Here is a 23,127-nt window from a genome sequence, read left to right as displayed (position 1 = left end):
TTCATCTCTGTTTATGGCTTAGCAACAACTTGAATAAAGTATTTTTGTGTTTGTGTGACCGATGAAGCTCCTAACAGAAGGAAGAAACTGTTACTTTCTGTGCATCCACAGAGTCTGACTGGAGCTGAATCTGTTTCTGATCCATAGGTTTAGATAAGGCCTCAGCTCTTGAAATCTCTGTGTGGTGTCTGCTAAAAAAATGTAAAGGTTTGTCTTATAAGTGTAGTTTGACATCTGAATCCAAAATGTGTCCAAACTTCAGCTTTCAGTGTTGTTGGGGGGTTTCTGTACGATGCAAGGGTCAGTCTTCAACACACCTGAAATAATCAATCAAAAAATTCTTAAGAAATTTTCTCTTTGGGATTCAGAATATATTGGTATCAATATCAGTATCAGCCGATGTTGGTCATTTTTTTTTAACATATCGGTATTAGCCGATGTGTAAAAGTGGGCCGATATTTACTTATTAGCTGCCGGCCATTTTCAGAGTATCTTAAACGATTGTTCAAGACCCAATTAGTATTGTTTTCTATGAGCATGTAAACACCAAAACTACCTAAGAAGAGTGAACCCTCTTCTTTTACGTCTCTTCCTGTTTTTGATCCAAACATACTATTTTGATTGTGTTCATCTCAGGCGCTCCATCCTTTGATCCTCCATGGTTATCTTTTCTCAAGATCGTGCCGCTCTTTCTCTCTGAACTACCTTGACACATAATCTCAGATTGTTTTTTTGCTGTTGTTGTTTTCACCATATTGATATCGGTAAATATCAGTCATCGACCATAACAGCAATATTAATATCGATATCTGCCAAAATTTCATATCGGTGCATCCCTTGTTTTACTCAGCTGTCACTAAAGTATAGGGATGGGTACCGAATTAGGTATTTTTTTAGGTACCAACCAAATTATATCAAAAGTACCGGGTATCGATTCATGTAAAATCAAAAGGTACCATGTTTAGGTACCTAAACGCATCCTTGTGACTGTGAGGGAGTGGAAGAGTAGGATGCTCTTGTCCATGCTGGACATGAACACAGCATTTAAAGGTTATATATTGAAGAATAAATATGTTACATTGTAAAAGATATATATTTTAGTATTGAACAAATTGATATTTTTTACCACATTAAAACAAAAAAGTACCGAAAATTGGTACCATTGAGTACCGGTACCGATTGCCAGGTACTGGGCATCGGTACCGTATCATTTCAAATGTGAAAGGTACCCATCCCTACTAAGGTAGGAATGAAGAGAAGTTTTCTGACATGCCAAATACAACATTTGTGTCAATCAGGCGCCAAAAGTGCAGAACGATATCTTTCTTTAACACCCAGAGCTTGAAGAATGCATTGATTCCTTGGAAACACACTAGCTAGCTTTGGATGATTGAAGTGTTTTTTATAAATGACTAACATAAAGCTTTCTCAGTCTTTCGGGAAATGTCCCGAAAAATGTCTGAGTAAACAGAAATGATCCGCTGAGGTTCAATAGATGCACCCGATATCTCATAAATATTCCTCACTTTTTGTTCAAGACTTACGAAGCAGCCACAAAAACTAAACTCTCGTTGCAAAAACACCTCTGCATTTCCGTGACTTAGCCATGCTTTTTAATCCCCAGTTGGGCCTTTGTTTAAACTCAGAATGTCACCATAGAAATGTTTTTGTACATGCAGTAAAACACGGCTTGTGATGTATGAGGTCTGATCGATTTTTTATTGGAAATACCTTTAATAACTCATTACGTCCTCCACAGGCTCCTGCCCTCTTCTGCCCTTTGATTGTTTGCTCCTGACCTTGTTTTCTCTTCACTGTAGGAACATCTCTGTAAATCTCTCCTGTCTTTGTGTCTCATTCTCTGTCCCCTCTTGTCGTCTTTAATAGAATTAGCTGTGTGTCCGTCTTGACGTAGTCAACATCTCTGTGTTTCTGACAGCTAATGGGGGCCATTCCAAGTCTGGGATGACTGATATTGAGATATCCTTCCTCCAGGGTAACATCTACAGCAATTTCCCCTTGATTTGCGAAGTGACTGACTTGGTGCTAAGAAATGGACCAAATGATCATTGTGCAGATGGACCCTCTAACTCAAGGCCACCGCGCGCGCATATGTGTGTGTGTGTGTGTGTGTCGGTGTGTGTGTGTGTGTGTGGACGATTACAGGCCATACAATAAGCTCAGTCTCCTCCCCCACTCCTCTCCCTCTGCTGAGGTATTTCCAGAATGCCGCCGGCCATGATGGATTTATGAGTGAGCCATACTTTGGTAAACACTGATGGTGGGCAGCTTTGTCCTCCCCCCTGTGATATAGTGAAGGTCCCCATAAAAAATGGGAAAACCAGGTTACGGCCACCATAGAGTCGGGCTAAACAATAAAAGGCTTTATGGGCAGATATAGGCCTGTACCATAAATGCTGGAATCTGTCTGAGGGACATTAAAGGGATAATGACGAGGGGGGAGTGGGAGGGGAAGGGGGGAGCTTTCACAAAATCCCTGCAGCTATTGGAGAGTCTTTTTTGGAAGTCACACACACACACACAGAAGCACACAAGCGGAGGATCAGAAACACACCAGAGCAGAGATCTATAGAACAGTTTAACTTTGGGTCAGGCTCAGCGTGTGTGTGTGTGTGTGTTTGCAGCAGATTGACAGAAAGAAAAAGGTGTCAGCGGCGCGGTGTTCGTCGATAACTGCAGCTTGTTCTCACATCGAAGGGTCGGGCCCTCATTACACGTTGGCTCACTGTCGGGGAGCACAGCTGTTGGGTTTGGCTGGCGCTGCCTGTACGCGCTGCGCAAAACCAGCTGTGCAAACAAACACACACACACACACACACACACACACACACACACACACACACACACATACACACACACACACACACACACACACACACACACACACACACACACACAAACTGTAATTGCAGCAAGGGGGAACGGAGACAGGTTGGTGGAGTTTCAGGTAGACCTAAAAGCAAACATGCACCGCAGCTCACACACGCTAACATGCACCCGGGGGAGCCGCTGTGCTGCTGGTTAGAGTGGCATGAGGATGTGGGCTGCTGGGCCTGTGCCCGTGGTGCGGTGGGGGAGGAGAGGATTATGCTTTTTATCATTGGGTTAATGGTTTTGTCATGCAGACAGCATATTTTTGCCCCACAATGTGGCACAGACCAGGACATCCTTGAGGGGGGAGGACTCGTAAGGGAAGCACTTTTTACTGCTTCCTAACAGCCCTGATTGCTCGACGAAAGAAGCAGAGTGAGGGCAGTAAAAATAGTTTGACACCCTCAAGGTCCAGGCAGCAATCTCCTCTCCGCCCTCACTCATAAAACTCTTTGAATTCCCCTCCTAAAAACCCTCTCCCCCTCTTATCCACGCTCTCCCCCATCTCTCAGCTGGACTCTCAGCTCCTAAACAAGGATGCTTCTCACTCATGCATCCCTCTGTTCTGTTCACTTACATAACCATGTGTTTGTATGCAGTATTTACATCTGAATGCTGCCGTCATCAGGATCTTCTATCTGAGTGTTTGGATTTACTGGGACAAGACTTTGAAGCTCGAGCCAGGAATCCAAGTGTTGCCTTGGAATGGGAAATTTGAAGATTGAGATGTAATCTTGTTCTGTCGTTTCTCTGTGCCAAAATACTCTCCTGTGTTCTCAGGAGGGTTGGGGCCCTATGGTGCCAGCATTTTAGACACCATTGTCAAGTGATTGCACTACAGTCTTTTTCTTTTTGCTTTTTAGCAAGCAGTGTGGTAGTAAAGTCACAAAACTCTGATTTTGAGACGAGTTTGAATGAAGTTTCCTGTTTCCTGGGTTTAGGTCTGGTCAGGTTTCAATATTAAAATTATTTATTGCACAATTTCACTGCTAACTGTTCACTTCATGAGCCATGCCTGTTTGCATCTTTTTCACTCTGGGGAAGTGGCATCACAGCATCTCTTTAAACGGCTCAAAAATAACAAACACCTTGGACTTGGTGGTTGAGTCACTTTGGAGACTAACATGATCTTTATCTTGCTGACATGGGTGTGATCAACCCTGAGTAATTTTAGCATCTGATGCAGTAGTTTGAGTTTCTTCTCCTCTACTTTCCTGTGCTTCATTTACATTTTGCATGTCACACTGCAATTTTGTGCATTTGCTGTAAAATATCTGAGAGCACAACTTACAAAACCTGGCCCCCATCTTGAAACAGTGTCCTCTCTAGCTCTTGCGGTGAGTTCCACTGCAGAGTCATATCTGTTTTAAGAGCAGTGCAGACTCAGGGGTCAGTAATCACAGCCCCAGCATATTGGTTTCTGGTCTAATCAGCTTTTGTACAGATTTCTGAATCATGGACCATAGATGATGAAATCCCCACACTCTGCAGATTTGAAAATGTTTCTGAAATTGTTATTCTATTTGCTCATGCAGTCACTCACAGAGGGGTCAACCTCTTTCCAAAACATAATAGAAAACAGATTAGCATGTACTGAGAGCGTGCATTTCTCATTTTCAGCATCTCATATGTCGTCTTTGCAACAGTTCTGATAAAATACAAAGTTTAAAGTAACTGTAAATCATCAAATTCTGTGTTTATCAGATGTTTTTGCAACTTCTTTTAGAGTCCCTTCCACCCCCAAACCTTTTTAGTGCAGAGTCCATTTCTCAGTGAAAGTAAAAGGGACCTTAAAATAGATGTCAAAGTGTAAGAAATCTAAGGGAGCGGTTCTTGTTTAGGTCATTCTTCCTCCCCCCTCCGTAATAAGCAATGATCAACAATCTGTTATCTCTCCGCTTGTTCCTTGCTATCTCAGAGTTTTACCCCAGGATGAATGCTCTCCCCTCAGAGAGGAAAACAGAGCCCATAAAATTAGCATTTTCTGACATCCATTACTCAGAGGCTAATCCTGTCAAGGAATGTGTGGCTGCGCTATCAGTGCAAGCTAAGGGGTCGCCACGGCCCAGGCCTGCACACTGAGCTCTTATCAGGCAGGGTAAACACACCGGGGTCTGCATTAAATAAGTGTCACAGTCAGTGGGGGCGGAGCAGGCTGAGCCCCCCTGCCAGGCTCCATGCAGATAATCCCTTCTCAGAGACCGTGTTGGTCAGACCCAGCTGCGGCCTGTGGCTCAGGTGTAGAGAAAGTGTGTGGGAGGGGGAGTATTGTTCGGGCTGTGGTGTGGATTACAGAGTAAGTGGTGCAGACTATTGGCTACAAACACAACAGGGCATTTTTTTGACAAATTAAAGAGGTTTTCAAACAACACAGAGAAAAGGAGAGAGTAGACAACATGATGTTTGATATCATCAGTGCATGAGCAAATTAAAGCATTTAGAGAAGCTGACAAATCTATAGGATGAGGCTGAAAACTAATACTGCATATTTGTGACTTTGTAAGCAGCACTGCATTAAAAACAGACATGGCTCTGTAGTGGGATTCACTGTATGAGCTCAAAATCACTGTCACTTCTCACAACTATCTAAAGCATGTTGTGCATTACTGAATAGATATGAAATACAAATAATGACAAAGGTCACTCCGAGTTGTTGAGCAGCTGTAAAACCAATACAAGGCCAGGATGGGACAATATTTCACTTTCATGGGGCTCAGATGGCCTTGTAGTCTAGGTTGTACCTCTGAGATTTGCCCTTGACAGGGTTTGACTGCAGCCTGTAGCCTGTTTCCCTGTCTTGGAGGGAACTCTCCACTCTCACTATGTTTCCAATTCAACCCACTGTCCTGTCCTCTCTAGTTTGAGGTATAAAAAGCCTGAAATAAATAATAAATGAATATAATTGAAACATTTCACTTTGAAGACTTTAAAAGTGGCCAAATATCCACAAAAGTTCACATTTTTTTTCACACTTTATTTTTCAATTGTAACATGTTTTATGTTTCCTTTGCATTGTTTTCAGTTGAACATAGGGTTTAAATGATAAACTTTTTTTTTAATTCCATGGAAGGGTCAGCACCTGTAGCACTGAGTATCCATGTTAAAATCTAGATCAATAAGCAAATAAATCAGAAGCGTCAGGGTTATTACTCTGAAATGAAACAAATTTTCACTCTAGTATCAAAGTGATGAAAAAAAATCATTAAAATGTGTAATTAAGTAACATTGAGTGGGTACTTGGCCTTGATCTTTACTTCTGGACATGCTCTGACAACTTGAGCTCTCAGTCGTTCTACAGATCACATGAAAACCACAGGTCGGCCTGTCAACACATGACATGAGACAGGTAGAGTGACTGTGATTGTTGGAACGTGACCTTAGCACTGACTTGATTCTTTCCACATTTATGTTTTCATCACCTGTGTAAGAAAAAGGAAATAGAGTGATGTCTTTATAGTCGTGCTTAGAAAGCCTTGGCTCAGAGTCAAACCTGGATGATGACACAGGTGCATGTTTGCATAACAAGTTGCAACAATGTTGCTTGGAATGTTGCAGAGTAAAGGTGGAGTAACATTTTATTAGGGAGGTGGTGCAAAACAACTTCCTATTCTCTGCCCCAGCGTCAGTTCACTGTGGGAAAAGTTAAGTGTCAGTTACCCAGGCTGGGTGACTTTGCCACTTTCGTTGCTTTATGTGTGCTGGCTGAACCGCGGCGCCTCTCTGGGCAGCACTCGAGGAAAGTGTAATGGTGTAACTCTGAGTGTACAAGGTGGGAAACCTTGAATAATGTGGGATGAGAGCGAGCCAGAAAGACGAATCCGAGTCAGCCAGTGGGTCACCAGGAGGTGAGGCTGCCTACTTCCCTGGGTTCAGGAAAAGTTCAGCCGCATAGCATTAGGCAAATGAGGGAGACAGGGCTGGGGGAGAGAAAATCTGAGGGTAGGGACTGATGAGAGCATGGGGGAAAGGGTCAAATTAGTTGGAAGGAGGAGCCCAAATAAAGAGTGAGAACATGCACCGGAGCTTCCAGGAAAAAAGAGCGAGAGAGATCCAGTCTGGTGCAGCTCTCATTATGTCCATGAACTCGGTGTAAAGATATGAGAGACTCATTACTGAGCTTGTATAACTTCATCATGTCCTCAGATGCATTCCTATTTAAAGCCCCCGCACCTAAATCCAAGAGAGGGCGGGGGGCTCCCCTCCTCACAGTCCCATGCAGGGCCCTGCTTCAGACAGAGGGAGATCCATGGTGACGTCCCTGAAGGGGTTAAACGTGGGCGGAGCCACGCATGAAAAGAGACTGATGAGGGTGGGAAGGAGAGAGAGAGAGAGAAAAAAAAAAGAAAAAGAGCTGAGTGGAGGAGGAGCCAAAGCCCTCAGCTGCTGTGCCTTGTCACATTTTTGCAGAACATGATAGCGGCTCGGTTTGGTGTGGGAATGATTCAGGCTTCGCTCTGCAAACACAAACAAGGCGGTGCTGCTGCATGTTTCATGCGGACCTGGATATCAGAGAGCAGGGTGTGAAGAGAAGGGGAAGCCGCTGGTTGTTTTAGCGCACGGAGGGAGACCGGTTCATTCACGGGGGCTGACAGGAGTCCACCCACGGCGGGCGCGGACGGGACAACCGAGCGAAACCCAAAGGACGAACTGCAACTAGACGGAATTTCCTCTTTGATATTCGCGCTTTCATCCTGCTGATATCCCCCCTGTGCGTCTGACCCGGACTTTGGAGATTTGGGTCCTCTTTTCTGGGATTGTATCGATTTATATTTTTCTTTATGGTCTGGATTCAGCCTCAAATGTTGCCCTCTGTTTGAGCAAGGCCGATATATTCTGCTCAAGTTGTTCGGGTGGTTTTTGGTGTATTTTTATGCACATATCTTTGGACACCATGCAGAGTGTATTTTTAAATTACGTTTTCAAATTGAGCGCAGCCGATTAGGCTTTTCCAGACTCCAGCTCACTCCTCGGTGTAGTTTCGATCAATACAGCACCATTAGAAGATGCCAAATGTTCAGATGTCCCCGCTGTGGTCGGATCTACCACTTTTCCTGTGATTTTAATGCACTTTCGTCCCCGTTTTGCCCCCACGGTTTCTACCTCCTCCGGTGGCGAGCTGAAAACAGCACGGCTCGTGTGTTCCTGCGTGCGCCACAATAGTTCGTTTTTGGACAATAATCCCCTGCTGTCGCCCTGCTCCGTATGATGTACGAGAGTGTGGACGTTGTGGGACTGAATCCCAGCCCGAACCCGTTTTTAATGATGGATTACTACAACCAGAGCAGAGGATGTTTGATCCCAGAGAAAGGACTGGTGCCCGGAGCGCCCCATCCCTACAGCACGTCCATCAGGAACCAGCACTGGAACGGCTCCAATCACTGTAGGTGCCTTTTCCTGCCTCTTCAACTCCATTTCAACAGTATGGGAAGTTTAAACCCCTGTGGTTGTTGTGTATGCGTGCTTTGATAGCTTATAAAAACGGCTTCTCTCACATTTTGACATCAATTCCTATCACACGACAATTGCGCCGATAATCGATGTTTTACGGCCTTTAATCCTGTGTTCTCAGCCTGTTTTATCTCAATTATTTAAACCCCTAAATATGTGCCAAACAGCGTTGCATGCTCCCACCATCACTGAGCTTCATAACTGCATTATATATACTTGACCCACTTTCGTCTCTGTCTTTCCTGCCTCACTGTGCGCCCATGGTCTGGGTATTTTTCTCAGAAATCTCGGTGAGACTGCGGCGCTTTGATCCAGGCCACGTTCCCCGGCGCATTTTCTTTTTTTTTTTTTAACATTCCTGAAATATGCACTTGATACAAATAAGGTTTTCCAAAGCTACAGCAGCCTTAATCAGATCAAACTTTCCTGTGAGTGTTATCCCTCTGGTAATCTGGATAGCTGTGCCTACAGGCCACAGTTCTGAGCAGCTCGGCCTGAACTGGACAATTCTGTCTCTTTTACACTCAATTAGGACTTTTTTTCCTATGAATAAAATGTATTAAAACCTGTTATTGGTGTAAGTAGGTTGGCTTGGGTGCAGTTGCAACACACTGTCTTCTGTATTGTGGAATTCTACTGTTTTGTGGTTTAAACTTAACATTAATCTAGATATTTTAACATTTCTGTCAGAAAATGCATCAGAATAACATTTAAAATCTGTAAGATACAAGCAGAAACAAGCACCCAGATGCTCCTGTGTCAAATAGTAAGGGTGACAGCTTTTCTGCCATGTCTAAAAATAGCACCTCAGCCTCTGATGCTGCCTTTAAAATCCCAAAGACTAGTTAGGATGGATTCAGTGAGTGCACGTGCACATGCTCCCTGTTTTTTTTTTTCCAACACGAGTTGATAATCTACAATCAACCATGAGAGATTCCACCTTATTGATACACTATCTGCTGCAATAAGAGAGAGGTTTATTGCAACAACAAAGTATCACAGAGGCCCTTCCCTTTCTTTACCTCAAAGGAGCTGCAGTGCACAAAGCTCAGTCGGGCCTTTATAGCAGGGATGGCTCTGTTGTCTTTCACAGCTGAAGGAGTGTAAAAAGGCAGGAATCTCCACAGGCTCTTAAGGGCCAATTTCCTCCTCGTCTCCAGACTATAGAAGCACACCACAAAGGGAAATTTAAACAGGAATTTCTGATGTTTGGCAGCTACAACAAAAGCAATCAGAGGCTGTTTATTTTTGCACCGTAGTCTTTCCTCTCCTCTCATAATTTATCTGCTTGTTTTTCCAGGTCAGATAAGATTAAAAAATTCCTCCTGACTTTAAAAAAACAACTCATGCACATTTTTCAAAGCAGATATCCAGCGAGCTTGATAGTATTTATCGAACCGGCCCACTAAAGCACTCTAGTGGCAGCATTGATTCAAACCATGTGAGCTCGTCTGAGAGGAGGGGGGCGCCTGGGGTTTTGGCCCAGGAAGAGACCTCTGATCCCTTGCTCGACTCCACATTGTGTTGCTCAAACGGAGGAGTTTCAGGGGGAGCATGTGTGTGTGCGAGTGGGTGGGGGGTAGCATAGCCGCTCTTTGCTTTACTGCTCCAATGTAATAAAAAATTTAGTGCACAACCGGGGAGCGGTGGCAGTGGGGAGGGGGGGTAGAAAAGGCGCAACATCCGTTAGTGTCATCACGTGGCTCGGGGGCTTATTGGATCATAGCGGCAGAAAACAAAACACAGCAAGATTTCTTTTTCTCCTGCAGGTCTTAAGCAGGAATCCAAAGCAGTCAGGCTCTAAAGCACGAGACAATCCCAAAAACATCTGCTGGCTTCGTCTCTTTCTGGACTTTTTTTTTTTTAAGCACAAACTTCACAGACAGTAGTCCCATGGTATGTTATCCTCTGCACGTGGGTTTAGAAACAGATCACTGCTGGAGCTAAACATTTTTTTTGCCCCCTCTGTGTTTCTTTTCTTTTTTTCCCTTTTCAGGCCTCAGTGTTTTTTAAGCCTCTCCACATTTGGTCTAACTATTCATTACAGGCTCCACGGAAGAGCTCTCTTGCTCTAGGAGCGCACTCAATGGCATCTTCAATGGGGCTAACGGCCTCCTGGACCCATTAAGAGACCAGGCACAAGACCAGATCATATGGAGCCTTTATCCCTGATGTTATTGTTCTTTACAGACACTGCAAAGCTAGTTGTTGAGTCCCTGTGAGCGTTTTATAATCTGATCAGTTTCAGAGCAGCAGTGCAGAATCTGTATGCTAAAAAGCACTACCCTCTCAGATTAAATGAACTTGATTTCTTACTGAGTGCCTGTCAGAATCCATACAGCAATTACGGGCTCATGCATGAAAAGAATGCGCATGGCCTTGTTCACATGACTGTCACACACTGAAAAAAAACGGGGATTGCATGGGGTGGGCTCAATTGCTCACCAGCCCATACGCTTCTTTGCACTTTGTTGTTTTTCTCAGGCTGTCCACAGTACGAACGAAATCAGTCACCAGGGATTTCCACAGAGAGTAGACGAGGCAGAGAGGAGGGCGAGCTGTAGCTAGTTTGTCTTCTGAAGGCAGGCCCTGCCAAGTGGGCTACTACGGGACACAACGCTGTGTGTCTGAGGGTCCAGCGACTGGCAGCTTAATCTGACTCATGTGGTATTTAAGTGCGGAAGTCCTTTTTGCCTGGCAGGAGAGGAGGCCCATGAAAAAACAGATGGTTTTTTATTGTTTTTTGGTGCAGCAGACTGTAAGAGCAGGAGCAATTTGGGGCAGTGATGATGATGGGGGAGGTTGGCTAAGTGGATTTTTTTTTTCAGAGAGAAAAAAGCACTAAATTTAAGCTCCTCTACCCATGTGGTTCCTCTTTTTACTCACCGAAAGGCTTCTGCATCTGACAGGGCAACAAGAGTGTCCCTAATTGCGTGAGCTGTTCGAGAAACGTGGAAAACTGTTGGTGATGTGTTTGGACTTTCAGCTGGCCTGTAAATTGGTGCTGGCCTTGTGAAAGAACAGCGACTATCACTTCCTCCCCCTGTTTATTTATGTATACAGATTTTATTTGGCAAGAGTGTGCTGAGAATTGGGAAAAGCTTGAACAACAGAGCATAAACAGACTGAGGCTCATCCTGTCCCTAAGCAGAACTGGCTTGAGTACTGTCGGCTCTTGACATTGAGGGGAGGTTGCTGTTGTAAACAGCTGGAGAAGAGGTCATCTACTGAGGCAGATCATGAAGTATCAAATTTATTCTCCTAATCAATCCACTCAGGATTTCTCAGTAAAGCTGCTTAAACATTTAGTGAAATTATAGCTTTTGACTTTGTCACAAATCCCGCGAAGTGCAGCTTTTGTCCCTGATTCTTGTAATATTTCATCGCTCTTTAACCTCCGTGCACCTTGCAAGCTTTCACGGTCAGGCTGATGAGCCCCTCTCGAGGCAGCGCTGATCAAAACTTGATGGAACTGGCAGGATGGATCGACAACATTAGAGGCAAGGTCCCTTGTTCATCCAGGCAGAGGGAGCGTCAAGCGGGCTCCTCGTTGCGCCACATCTGCCTAACCCCTCTTAGCCGACGGTGACAGTGATTTAGTGTCCTGAAAGAGAGACAGGATCAGTATGTCCACAAAAACACGCCTGCTTTCACCTTCAGGTGCACATCAATTACACATTTTGTCATCAAGGTATGTTTGTAATAGCACAGAGGTGAAGGGAGTTCAACACAGCCGCCGCCACTCTACTGGGAACGCTGCGGGGCAGCATTTCACAACCTGCCATCACTCGCTCCCCAAAATGCCACCTTGTTGCCAACCTTTAATGTGTTGTAGCCTTTTAAATGGGATTCATGGTTTTCTAAATAAAGACACCCCTTTAAGGTATTCTCTCTGTGACACAAGGTCAGACAGATCAACAGGAACATGTGCTCCTCACTTTTTTTACAAGGTGTGGTCCATCACCTTGAACACAACCAGAGAACAGGCTTTTAAACACACAAACAATGCTACAGCTGACTGGCGACTTTTTTCTCCTGAGGGTTGCAAATTTCAGGGTCATTCTGTTTTGAGTATGTCAGAAATTCAGCATATTTGGACCAGCCTTTTTTTTGTGTGTGTATGTGTGTGTGAACACACGCCAACACCCACCGACAGGGCCCCAGCTTGTTTGTAGAGAGAATTAGCCGGAGGCATCAGTCAGAGTGTACCGTACACCGGTTTGGTTTGACGCTAAATCCCCAAACAAGAGCTGGTGTACTTTGCAAAGCCCCGTTTGATGAGCAAAGCGGCACAGACAAAAGACCCAGGCGGTGTCATTGATTCATCACAGCTTAAAGAAGGCAGCTGATTCCAGACATTGGGACATAGGGTTTGTAATCTCACCATCATTAATTACAGTTGCCCTGGGTCTGTCCTTTTTTACACACACACACAAAGACACACACTGGCAAAAGGGCAAGAGGGGGATCGAAACAGTTCAGGTTAAAGGGGGGTTCCACCCTCTAAAATATTCATAGCTTCTTCATTTAAATCAATTCAGCTCTTCGGGGGCGCTCAAGCGTCAACTGTCAGAAATTGAGCCGGGCCTGTTGTAATCACTTCTTTACTTATCTCTACAGATGGCTCGCTCGCAATGGGCTCTGCATGGCTAGCTCACCATCACACTCGCGCCTCTCTCGCGCCTTCCCATCTCCATGTTTCATCCCCTCCCTCTCATAATGGAACACACATAAATTCATCTGGGGTATTGAACCAGGGACATTCATCACCCCCCAGAACTCATCTGCGAGGCATTTTCATTCCCAAAGTGTCTCCTTTCTTTCTCCCACTTTATCTCCCTCTCTGTTTCCCATCTCCACCGTTTGCATTCTGGTGTGGGCAGTCAGTGTCACGATTAATCTTTAATGCTCGCCTGCCCTAATTTTTCCTCATATTTTACAAGATTTCCTGCCCTCCAATCCCCCTTTCACCAGCATCTATATATAGAGTGATTACATGGAATTGTTGCCTTGTTTCATCAGTTGCAGAGGGCCAATACCTGCGCCTGCCTCGTCTGCAGTCCACCACGTGCTCCCTCTGTCTCTGTCTCTCTGTCAGGCCACTGAGAGCTCCCACCGGCACACTCGTCCCCAGTTTCCCTTTGGGGACCGGTGTTAACATCACATGCATGACGACTCTCTTCACCTCAAGCAGTTCACACACACTCACACACACACACACACACACACACACACACACACACACACACACACACACACACACACACACACACTGATGGAATACCCTTCTATTAAAAGAGTGGGGCAGACAAGTAAATAGGCTAGAGGTTAGTATACTAAAAATACGAGAGCCTGGCAGTTCTCCTGCTGTCTGGGCAGAAAATAGCACCGTGTTGCTGCCGCCTCAGTCAGCTTTGTTAACTAAGCAGCGAGCAGGAACGCTATGCCTGAGGTCATGTTTGTGTAAGAAAGGCGAGTGTGCTCTGAATCACTCAAATTTACTCTTATTTGTTTGCGCACACCAAAACAAAGTCCCCTGGGCTGCAGCTGGTCTTTTAATAACTTGGAGAACAGCTCAGTGAAGATATAAGACATGTCTCTGTGTTTCAAATGATTGCACTCACTAAGTAGAGTCTTAACTTGTCTGGCTTTCATGATACCTGGTGTTAGTATCTTTGACATGCCCCAAGGGAGTAAACTGGTTTTGTTTGGAGGAAGACAAGCTCTCTCTAGATGTCTAGATTTATTGAGGTAACATAAGCTATCTATATTGTGTGTCCTCTCTGTCCCAGCCAAGCTCAGCTCAGCCGGCCTCAATCTGGTCCCACTTACTGACAGAGGAGCTGGGTCTGTCTGGACTCCACTCTCATCTCTTTCCCACAACCCCTCTGAATCATTTCATATTCATTACGTGTCTCGGCTGGAGCCCTGCCTCTGACATTTGACTCTTAAAAGCCCACCTGGGACCGCGATGAAATAGACTTGCCAAGTGTACGGTGGAGGTGGAAGGGAAAGAGTGGAGCACAGGATGGTGATGGATCGGACAGCGTGTTCATCTGAAGGAGGCTGACAGGCTCAGGTTACAGGCCGCTTGTTCCCCTGTAACCCTGTTTGTGATATTAGCATTGTGCGAGCTGAGAGATGCCCTGTAGCCGAGCTGCTACAAACACGTGTAGGTTAAGAGAGGTGAACGAGAAGAGGGCGAAACAATCAGATCCTGTTTGTCATGAATAGAGCCACTGTGTGTCTGAAAGAGAGGCACTCCGAAGTCGAGCAGCGGCTTCCTTTCAGAGAGATGTATTGATGGATAAATATACCATTTATCAGCGTGGAGAATTTGTTTCAAAGCATCTCACGACATTTCACCACAAATACCCAAATGTCCCTGAAGGGCTTACCCATATGTCAAACCCATCAATGCACTATGTGTTTGTGTGATGAAAACTAAGGTCTTTTTCTTCAAGGGTTGTTGCAGAAATATTACCCTATGTTGATACTGAGATCAATCCTGCCTAGTTTTTGCACTTTAACCTGCACTACCTCCTTACTTTTGTCAGTCAGTTCCACCAGAACCAGTAGTGGTTGATATTTGCCTCGCTGAAAGATATCTGTCCATTGGCACATTAAGGGCGCCTGTGGCTCAGTTGGTCATCTCCCAATAAATGGTTAAGGGGTACAGGCATAATTCCAAGACACTGGACCCCTAAACAGCACTCTGTAGGCTGCAATTTTGGGGGTGGGATTGATATTGATAACATGGAAAGTACTTTGTAGATCCAGTCCATTTACCATGATAGGTGCGTTTCTACCAAGGGGTTTTGTATACAGAAATACTGACCCTCTAGAATAAGCCCTAGGAGGCCCTTTAAGGCTTGAACACACAAAAAAAGCTGGACGGCACAGATTGGTTGTTTCGGTAATCTGAACCAAACTGAAATGGATCACTTGGTGGAATTGCAGCTAATGAGCCGTGCTGGTGTTAGTTGCCTTAGTCCAACTTCCTGCATCTTTTTATGCTGACAAATTGGTCAACTTGATCCAGAGGAAAGCTGTTGGGTTTTTTGTTCCAAGCTGTCATCTGTTGGGAAAAACTCTTTGAAAACACTCAACATTTCAATGGACTAATGGTGACAATCATATCCATCAAATTTAACAGCTTGTGTATGAAAAGCAGACATAAAGAACACAAAAAAGTAAAGACACTGTTGTTGTCGGTCCTGATTTTTAAGACGCGCATATGTGAACCACGTTATGCTATTCCACTCATATTATGTACATTTTTATACTGTACCAGTATTGGATGGGTGTTTGGTATCGTTGAAGTATAATTTCTATAACTGGTATCCATTAGGATTAACTCAGAAAGGATCAAAGGACCAAGGGTTACCTTTGATTGATTGTTGTTTGCCTTTCCCATCTCTGTTGTCTTCAACCTTTGCAGGAATCAACAAGTATCTTATCAAGCACATTGTCTTAGACACAGAGAAGGAGATAGTTCCCTTGTTAATGCAGACTGATTAACTGATCAGGTCAGATATGACCCCAGTTCCCCGAAAATCTTAAACCTAGTGTTGTAACTTTTATTGTTCAATGAAAACTATGCGCTGGATGCTGGCATAAGGTTAAAAAAAAAAACTTTGGGACGGGGAAAAGAAATCCGTGAGAAAGAGGTGTTTTGCCAAAAAGACTTGGAGGGAACATCAGCTGCTTGTTTTTGTTTTCTTTTTTAGACATGTGGTTGTTATAAGCAGCATCAATGAAAAAACTTTTCCCATTGCTCATTATACTTCTATTTCTCGTGGATGGTGTTCTGACAACCAAAGTTTCATATGAAAAGGGAACGGAGATTAAGCCCTCAGGGTGACATGGGTCATCCTCTGTGAATGAAACTTGACACATAAATGTCTTTTTCTATTCCTCATTCCTTGTCATCTTTTTTTCTGAAGCCCTGCCAGCCCGGATGTTTCTCCAGATTTAGCAGGGGGGGGCAGGCTGATGCAAAAGTATGCAGCCGTGTAGCACTTAGAGCAGAGAGGGCACATTCTGTTATTGCACGGGATTTTTAACAGCAACCTGCAGAAAGCTTTTTATAGTGGGCCGAAAAGACCGAGGAAAGAGGATGAATGGAGGCAGTGCTAACAGTTGTGTGTTGTAGACTTCTTTCATTTTCTTAGTCGTGCATTTGTTTTGGTTTGACCAAAGTCTAAAAGTCTTTGAGTCGCTGTCTTGATGTTGCACCATCTGCAAACACAAACCCATCTTTGTTTGTTGCTCCAAATGATCAAAGACGAGGCGTCCTCTGTGCTCTGTGAAGATAAAATCTAAAGAACTGGACCCTCTGACAGCTCTGCTTCCCCCACCTCCAGACGGGAGCTGACTAATGGAAAAGGTGACACACTTTGAACCAGACTTGTCGAGCCCAAGTGTGTAGTAACTGGTGACTGGCCTCTGCTTTGCTTGCAGCGCTGCTGCTCTGTGCCACAGCCATCCTGATATGACACCCCGCTCTGCCCTCACGCCATACGTGGGAAACCTCTGCACAGTGCCACTGCCACTGTGGCGGTTCCACAATGGAGCTGGATTATTGTGTCTGGGCTGTCAGCACCTCTCAGCTGAAAGAGGGACGGAAGGGGAGAGAAAAAGAGAGATCTCAGGCAGTGGGAGAAGAGGAGGGAGGGGGACGCAGGGAGAGCTGGCATTTTCAAACAATAATCTCTGTGGAGCTTTCAGAGGGTTTAATGTCATTTTTGGCTGCTGGATTTTTGCCCTTTTCTCCTTTGAACAAAAAGCAGCGCAGAGCGAGTGAGGAGGAAAAGAGCGACGAAATAAGTGAAGGGAGACAGACTGACTGACTGACTGGGGAGGGCGAGGCTGGGTGACTGATATTATTAGTGTTATAGTGCAACTGATGGAGGCTTGGCCTGCATCCACTAGCTGCCAACAGGCCAGTGTTGGCGAATTGAGTGTGGCACAGGCTGACCTATATCTCCGTCCCATTTAGCACATTACAGCATTTGTCTTTATCTTTACTCTCTTTACTTCTGTCTTCTCCTCTTTCTTTTATCATATCAAGTGCCACAGTAAGACAGAAATCATGTTTGAGTCCATTATCTCAGTCGTATGCTGATGCTTTGATGCGCTTAGGGACTCTGCAGTCTTGGCAAAACCTGCCTTAGAGTAATCTGTAAATCTGTAATCTTGCAAAGTCCAGATGAAATCAGGAACAGAATCATGACAGATAAATGACATCTTGAAACCCACTACTATTTTATTTAACTTGCTACCTTGCGTGCAATCCACATGGCTGCCCAAATTTGCTCCTTCTGGCTACAGGGCGAGAGTGGCATCACTAATCTTCCCTTGCCGGTGTGAATTATGGATTGGGTGTAATGCAGCGATTAGACACATGCACCTACACTCATGTCCCGCTGCAGCTAGATTCCCCTCGTGCTCTCAAAAAAAGGGTTTCCCTTCCTGCACGTGCTCACCTGGCCACCCAAACTCATCCTCACCCCCACAGCTCACCTCTAATCAACCTCCACCTTTACGGTGACATACATCCTGAAGCTGTCACAATCCGCTCTTGCACATATGCTCGCTAAAGCCTTTCATGGCTGTAATCCCTGACACCAGGAAAGAGATGCATGGGAATCTTAGTCAGCTGACTCTGAGGAGGGAGGAAGGGATGATGGGAGAGCTACGACATCCAGAAGCCCCCCCCTCCTCCTCTTCTCTCTTCTCCTCTCCTCTCCTCTCCTCTTATGTAAAGCCTGCTGGGATGCTCCTTAGGCTTGACATAACCCAACCCCACCTGCCCTGGCTGCTCAGCAGGAATCTCCATCACTGGCTTCCCCTGAGCTGGCCTACTTGGGCCCGTTTGATCTTACTGTGGAAGCAGGCGAGCTCGCCCGCAGCCCGGCAGGCACAGAGCTCCTTGATACGGAGAGGTTGGGGAGGTGGAGCAGGCTTCAGTGGAGAGGCTTAATAACTGTATTAACATCGGTGGCTCCCCCAGGACCCACGCCTACACAGCGGAGGGAGGAGGGTGGAGGGTAACGCTGCCTTCTTGCGCTTTAAATGCTCTGCCCTCATTTTCTCTTTTCTGCTCTGTTCTTTTAATTCATCGTGATTTACAAATCAAGATTCATTAGAGCAACCAAATTAATAGTAAATCTTTTTCTGCCTTCATCACACTCTTTTATCTCACATTTCTTTTTTTTCTCACTTGGCTAAATGACAGTTTCTCTTTCTCATTTTCCCTTCCTGTCTCTGTTTTCTCTTGTCTTCTTAATTACACCTGGCTGTTATTTATTCATCACAAACTGATATGATCCCTCCTCCCTCCTACACATTAAACATGTTGCCTATATCACAGTCATTCTCGACTTGAAAGAACAGCACTCGTTCCTCACCTGTGTGTGTGTGTGTGTGTGTGTGTGTGTGTGTGTGTGTGTGTGTGTGTGTGTGTGTGTGTGTGTGTGTGTGTGTGTGTGTGTGTGTGTGTGTGTGTGTGTGTGTGTGTGTGTGTGTGTGTGTGTTGCTATTCACCAAAGTTGCCCGTATCTGTTGAATAAATCATCAGAAGCTCTTAAATAATAAATAGGCCCCACTTAGCTTAATGGAAAGAGTTAACTGGGAGGAGCGTGCGTTCCTACTTACAGAGGAACTGGGTCGCAATAAACGACAACCAGTCACACCAGCCCTCCCTTGTTCCTTCCCGGGTCACGATGGGGCCCGGGTCACCGTCAAAAGGAGACGGAGCCGCCGGCAGAGGCCAGTCAGGGTTAACTGGACCCTGGAGGGATGGAGGACAGGAGGGAGGAGGAGGGAGTGTTTACACCGGCTCACCTGGGGGCTCCTCTCTGATTACTGCCTCTCATTGTTTTTGGCAGGAGTCCTTACTATTGTGTGCATATGCAGCAAGCATTGAAGTACAGCCACACGCACTAATGTATAATCTTTATTATTCGCCCAACTCTCCCTTAAACTCACTGTCTTTGATTTTAATGCTAACCCATTTTTTGACGTTACTGATAAATATCATCAGTAATAATTCTCAGTTTAAAGACAGAAAGAGCTTTTCTGTCAAAACAAAAAGACTTTTTATTTTAAAAAATTGTCAACAAACAGAGTCTTTTCCTCCAAGAAGTTTGAACTCATGTCTAAATTTGTAAAAATGATCAAAACAATGCAAAGCAGTGCAATGACATGACACTCAAAGGTCCAAGAGGTATGCTAATCTTCAGGACTAACAAGTCAGCACCAAAGGTAACAACTTGTAAACATTAATGTGCCTTATAAGAATCTGTGATGGTATTTAGAGAAAAATCACACTTGAAAGAGACTGGTTCTTTAAAATTTGCTGAAGGGTCACCTTTCAACTTTGTGATTTAAGTACGCTGGCCCTTGATAAGAGAAACCAACCAGAGTTGCTTCATGGACGCTGAGCTGGCAGATCAAGATTTCCAAGTACTTTCCCCACTTTCTAAAATTAATTTTCTTTATTCAAGACAACCATTTTTAGTCAAGTCCTCAAATTAAAGCTCCAGTGAAGAACTTATGGTCTTTTTTTTGACTCCTCCTGTAGACAAAGCAGTCTTTTCTGATTTTGTCTTGAACAAAAAACACACAAAAAACGTCATCCTGCTCTCTTATAACAAGTCAAATGCATGCGCCGAGAATCTTTGCTGCGTAATATGTGAACAAAATCTTTATCATCACTTGCAAAGTTATCACTTGGGCTAACGCCTACCCACTGAAAGTGGTTTTAGTCTCGAAACCCATGAGATAACTGTTTGAAAAATGTAGGTCATCTTATTGACGGTCCTGTTTGATTTTTTTAGGTTATAGAAAGACATTGTTTATTTGAATCTGTTTCATTATGAGCTAAAAACCTTTCACAGGAGCTTTAATGAAACTGCTGATCACAGTGGTGTAGTCAATGCCCAATCAGGGAAATGCCGTTTTTAAACTTAGCTGTGAAAAATCAACGGGCTAGACATGATTTTTTCTATCAGTATTTCTTCTGACAGCAACCAAAAGTGGATTCAAAACTCTGTTGACACTAAATCTGTTCCACAGAAAAAGGTTTTAGGTAAAAATCCTCACTTTAATCAGACCTCTGGCTGGTGGGCATCACAGTGAATGGTGTGTGTTTTTTGTCTCTGTGTGGGTTTGTGTCATGATCAAATGGCTCCCCTCTGGCTACACTGAAAGGTCAGGGATCCATGCAGGAAATTAGTGTCTGTGGAGGCACAGACAACACACACACACACACACACACACAGAAGGGAAAAGAACAGCTCAAACTCAAGGAAGCTAAACATGTCCTTCATTAAATTCGACTAACATCCCACTGTGCTCCCTTGACGACTCTGCCCGCTCATCAGCCGTCGCTTTCTAAGCAAGGAGCTAACTTAACCTCCTGATGTGATCACCGAGCTCCTCGCTTTATTACTTTATGTCTTTTTTTGTCTGGCTCTGGCGCTGACATTAGAGACAAATGAGCCTGCCTACTCTGTTCTCCCTTCGCTCTGCCCAAATCTTCCACTAAGCAGACCCCTGACACCTCGCATCAGACAGCTGAATCAGATGTGTGTCATCAGTCATCATTAAGGGCCCGGTGGAGGAGAAGGTGTTTAAAGCTACAAATGTGATCTTTGTTAGGCTTTTTGCAGAGGTTTGTAGGTCAGATATGCGTGTTGTAATCTCGGTCTGTGGATCTATAAAATAAATCCATATTTGTATGAACGATGGTCAGCCAGAGTGTTTGTTGCGTTTCCAATCAATGTGCAGTTAGCTTGTTTTCCTCTGCGTCTGCCCATTCTAAATATGTCAGCTGTCTCCTAGGGGTCTTTAAGCCATTTTAACCCCTGTGCTGACCTAGTAACCCCCTCGGGTCCCGGCACCATTGAGCTCTTTAACAGACTACTGACAGGATAATGGGCACGTTTGCTGCATCTTCTGCTCCACACCTTCTGCAAATACCTCCACTTACACACATGATGGTGCGCCTTCAATTCCAAATGCTTGACATCGGCGCTTTGAGCTAATTTATGAAGGAAACTGTCGTCATTATGGGTTTGGTGTACAGTAGAGGAATGCGCCGTTAGCCTTGTCGAGGCTTGACATGAAGGTAAATTACAAGCAAGTTTAACTATTAGCTCTAACTCACTTTGACGAGAACATAAAGTGACAAAGCTAAATGGTGTCTAGGAGAAGGCACAGTGTGTTTAGCATAGCTTCACACACACTGTCTTGTGCACACACACTTACGACCTCTCCTCTACTTCCAGTCATGCTCCTGCTCTGTTGGGGCAATCTAACTCTGGTAATCTATTCCCCTGTGATTGACTATTGTGTCATCCACAGAGAGGGCAGAGAGTTGGGGTTTAACATGACAAAGCCAGTCCCTGGTGATCCTCCTCTTCTCCTCCCCAGATCCCCTTCTCCCTCTCTCTTGATCCCTTGTTCCCCCCTCTCCTCCCCTCCTCCCGGCCCCTCTTAGTCCACTTCAACCCTCTAATGCAAATAACCCATTTTGCTGCCTCCATATTTATGACCCGCTTCCTCCACTGTTAAATATGCGCTGAAGAACTGAGGGGGTCAGTCACATTGGATTAGTGAGTATCAATGGGCAGATAACCTTTCTGTTAGAGTGAGTGAAGAGCAAACACTCAAGCACAGGCATTCATGAAGGTCTTTTGCCCTTCAAACACTCTGTGGCACTCAGCCCAATAAAGATGAATGGGGTCTGGTTAATGAGTATGGATGTGATTTGTGCTGAGACAGATAAAATCATCACAAATTTCAGGTATTTTTCTGTTATCTCCTCACCTGTGGTTGTATTTTTCTTTAGAAATTCGTTAAAAATATTTGGACTAGTTGTGGAAATTTCAAAATTTGGCTTCAAATTATGGAAAGTCACAGAATCAAACTCCTGCAGGTAAAATTTGGCTCATTTGCCTGTTTAGGACGCAACTTTTCACAATGATCTCATCTATTACACTCACTGTAATGCAGCCTTAAACAACAATTTCCAGTAATACACAGGGCAGTGAGTCAGTGTGAGAGAAGGAACCAGAAGGTCTGGTAACTTACATATTCATTTCATCTCAGGAATGAGAAGCTGCTCTACTGTCCAGGTCAAAGTTGGCATTACTCATTCTCGTGTGCTGTAAGGGATGGTACCATTGTGTTTTTTTTTTTAAAGATAAAAATGTGATGCTAAATGAACCATTAGTAAGTGCACAACTTTTATGACCTCAAACTTCCCCTGAATAGTGCACGAAACCCAGCTTTAAAGAGGAACAATAACAAAAAGAGGGGTTAACAGACAATTTGCTGTAATTTACTTCTCCCAAAGTTAGATGGCTGAAATAACTGCATCTCACATCCTTTATTATGAGTGAGAGCTCATAATAAAGGATCTTTGGGGAAGATTCTCTTAATACAAGCTGAAGCCTGCCCGGTTCATTCAGTAAATTTTTATGTTTTTGTGCTGGACTTAAAATTATTATTTTTTAATGATTATTAGGATGTCTTGCTGTATTGTATTACATTGTATTATATTGAATAATGGTGCACAGCTTTTCACCATATCATGACCTATATTGTCATCTTCCCTGTTCCTGTCTCCTCATCATTCCCCAAAGGTCACAGGACTAAGTCCAACCCTCTGACCCTTTGACTTCCTCTTACTGGCTGCTTGTTATGTCGTCGACCTCACATTTTACGGGAATGCTGGGAATTGAGGCTTATTTGGCTGTTGCACTCATTCTAAGTGGC

General features: G+C 44.4%; 1 protein-coding gene across 3 annotated transcripts in view; it reads left to right on the top strand.

The window, feature by feature from the left end:
- Positions 1 to 23,127, top strand: part of raraa (retinoic acid receptor, alpha a) — a 167,151-nt gene that overhangs the window by 116,596 nt on the left and 27,428 nt on the right. The window contains exon 1 of one of the 3 annotated variants that reach the window (XM_074663058.1): positions 7,249 to 8,272. The exons of the other annotated variants lie outside the window; for them this stretch is intronic. Coding sequence (XP_074519159.1) covers positions 8,095 to 8,272 — 178 coding nt within the window. The 5' untranslated portion in view covers positions 7,249 to 8,094. Of the gene's footprint in view, positions 1 to 7,248; positions 8,273 to 23,127 lie in introns of those variants that run through there. 3 annotated transcript variants of the gene reach the window in all.

Source organism: Halichoeres trimaculatus, unplaced genomic scaffold (assembly GCF_033239565.1).
Source record: "Halichoeres trimaculatus isolate MK-OKI-2021-1 unplaced genomic scaffold, fHalTri1.1 fHalTri1_scaffold_23, whole genome shotgun sequence".
NCBI classification, from domain to species: Eukaryota; Metazoa; Chordata; class Actinopteri; order Labriformes; family Labridae; genus Halichoeres; species Halichoeres trimaculatus.
This window is presented reverse-complemented; position numbering and strand designations above follow the sequence as displayed.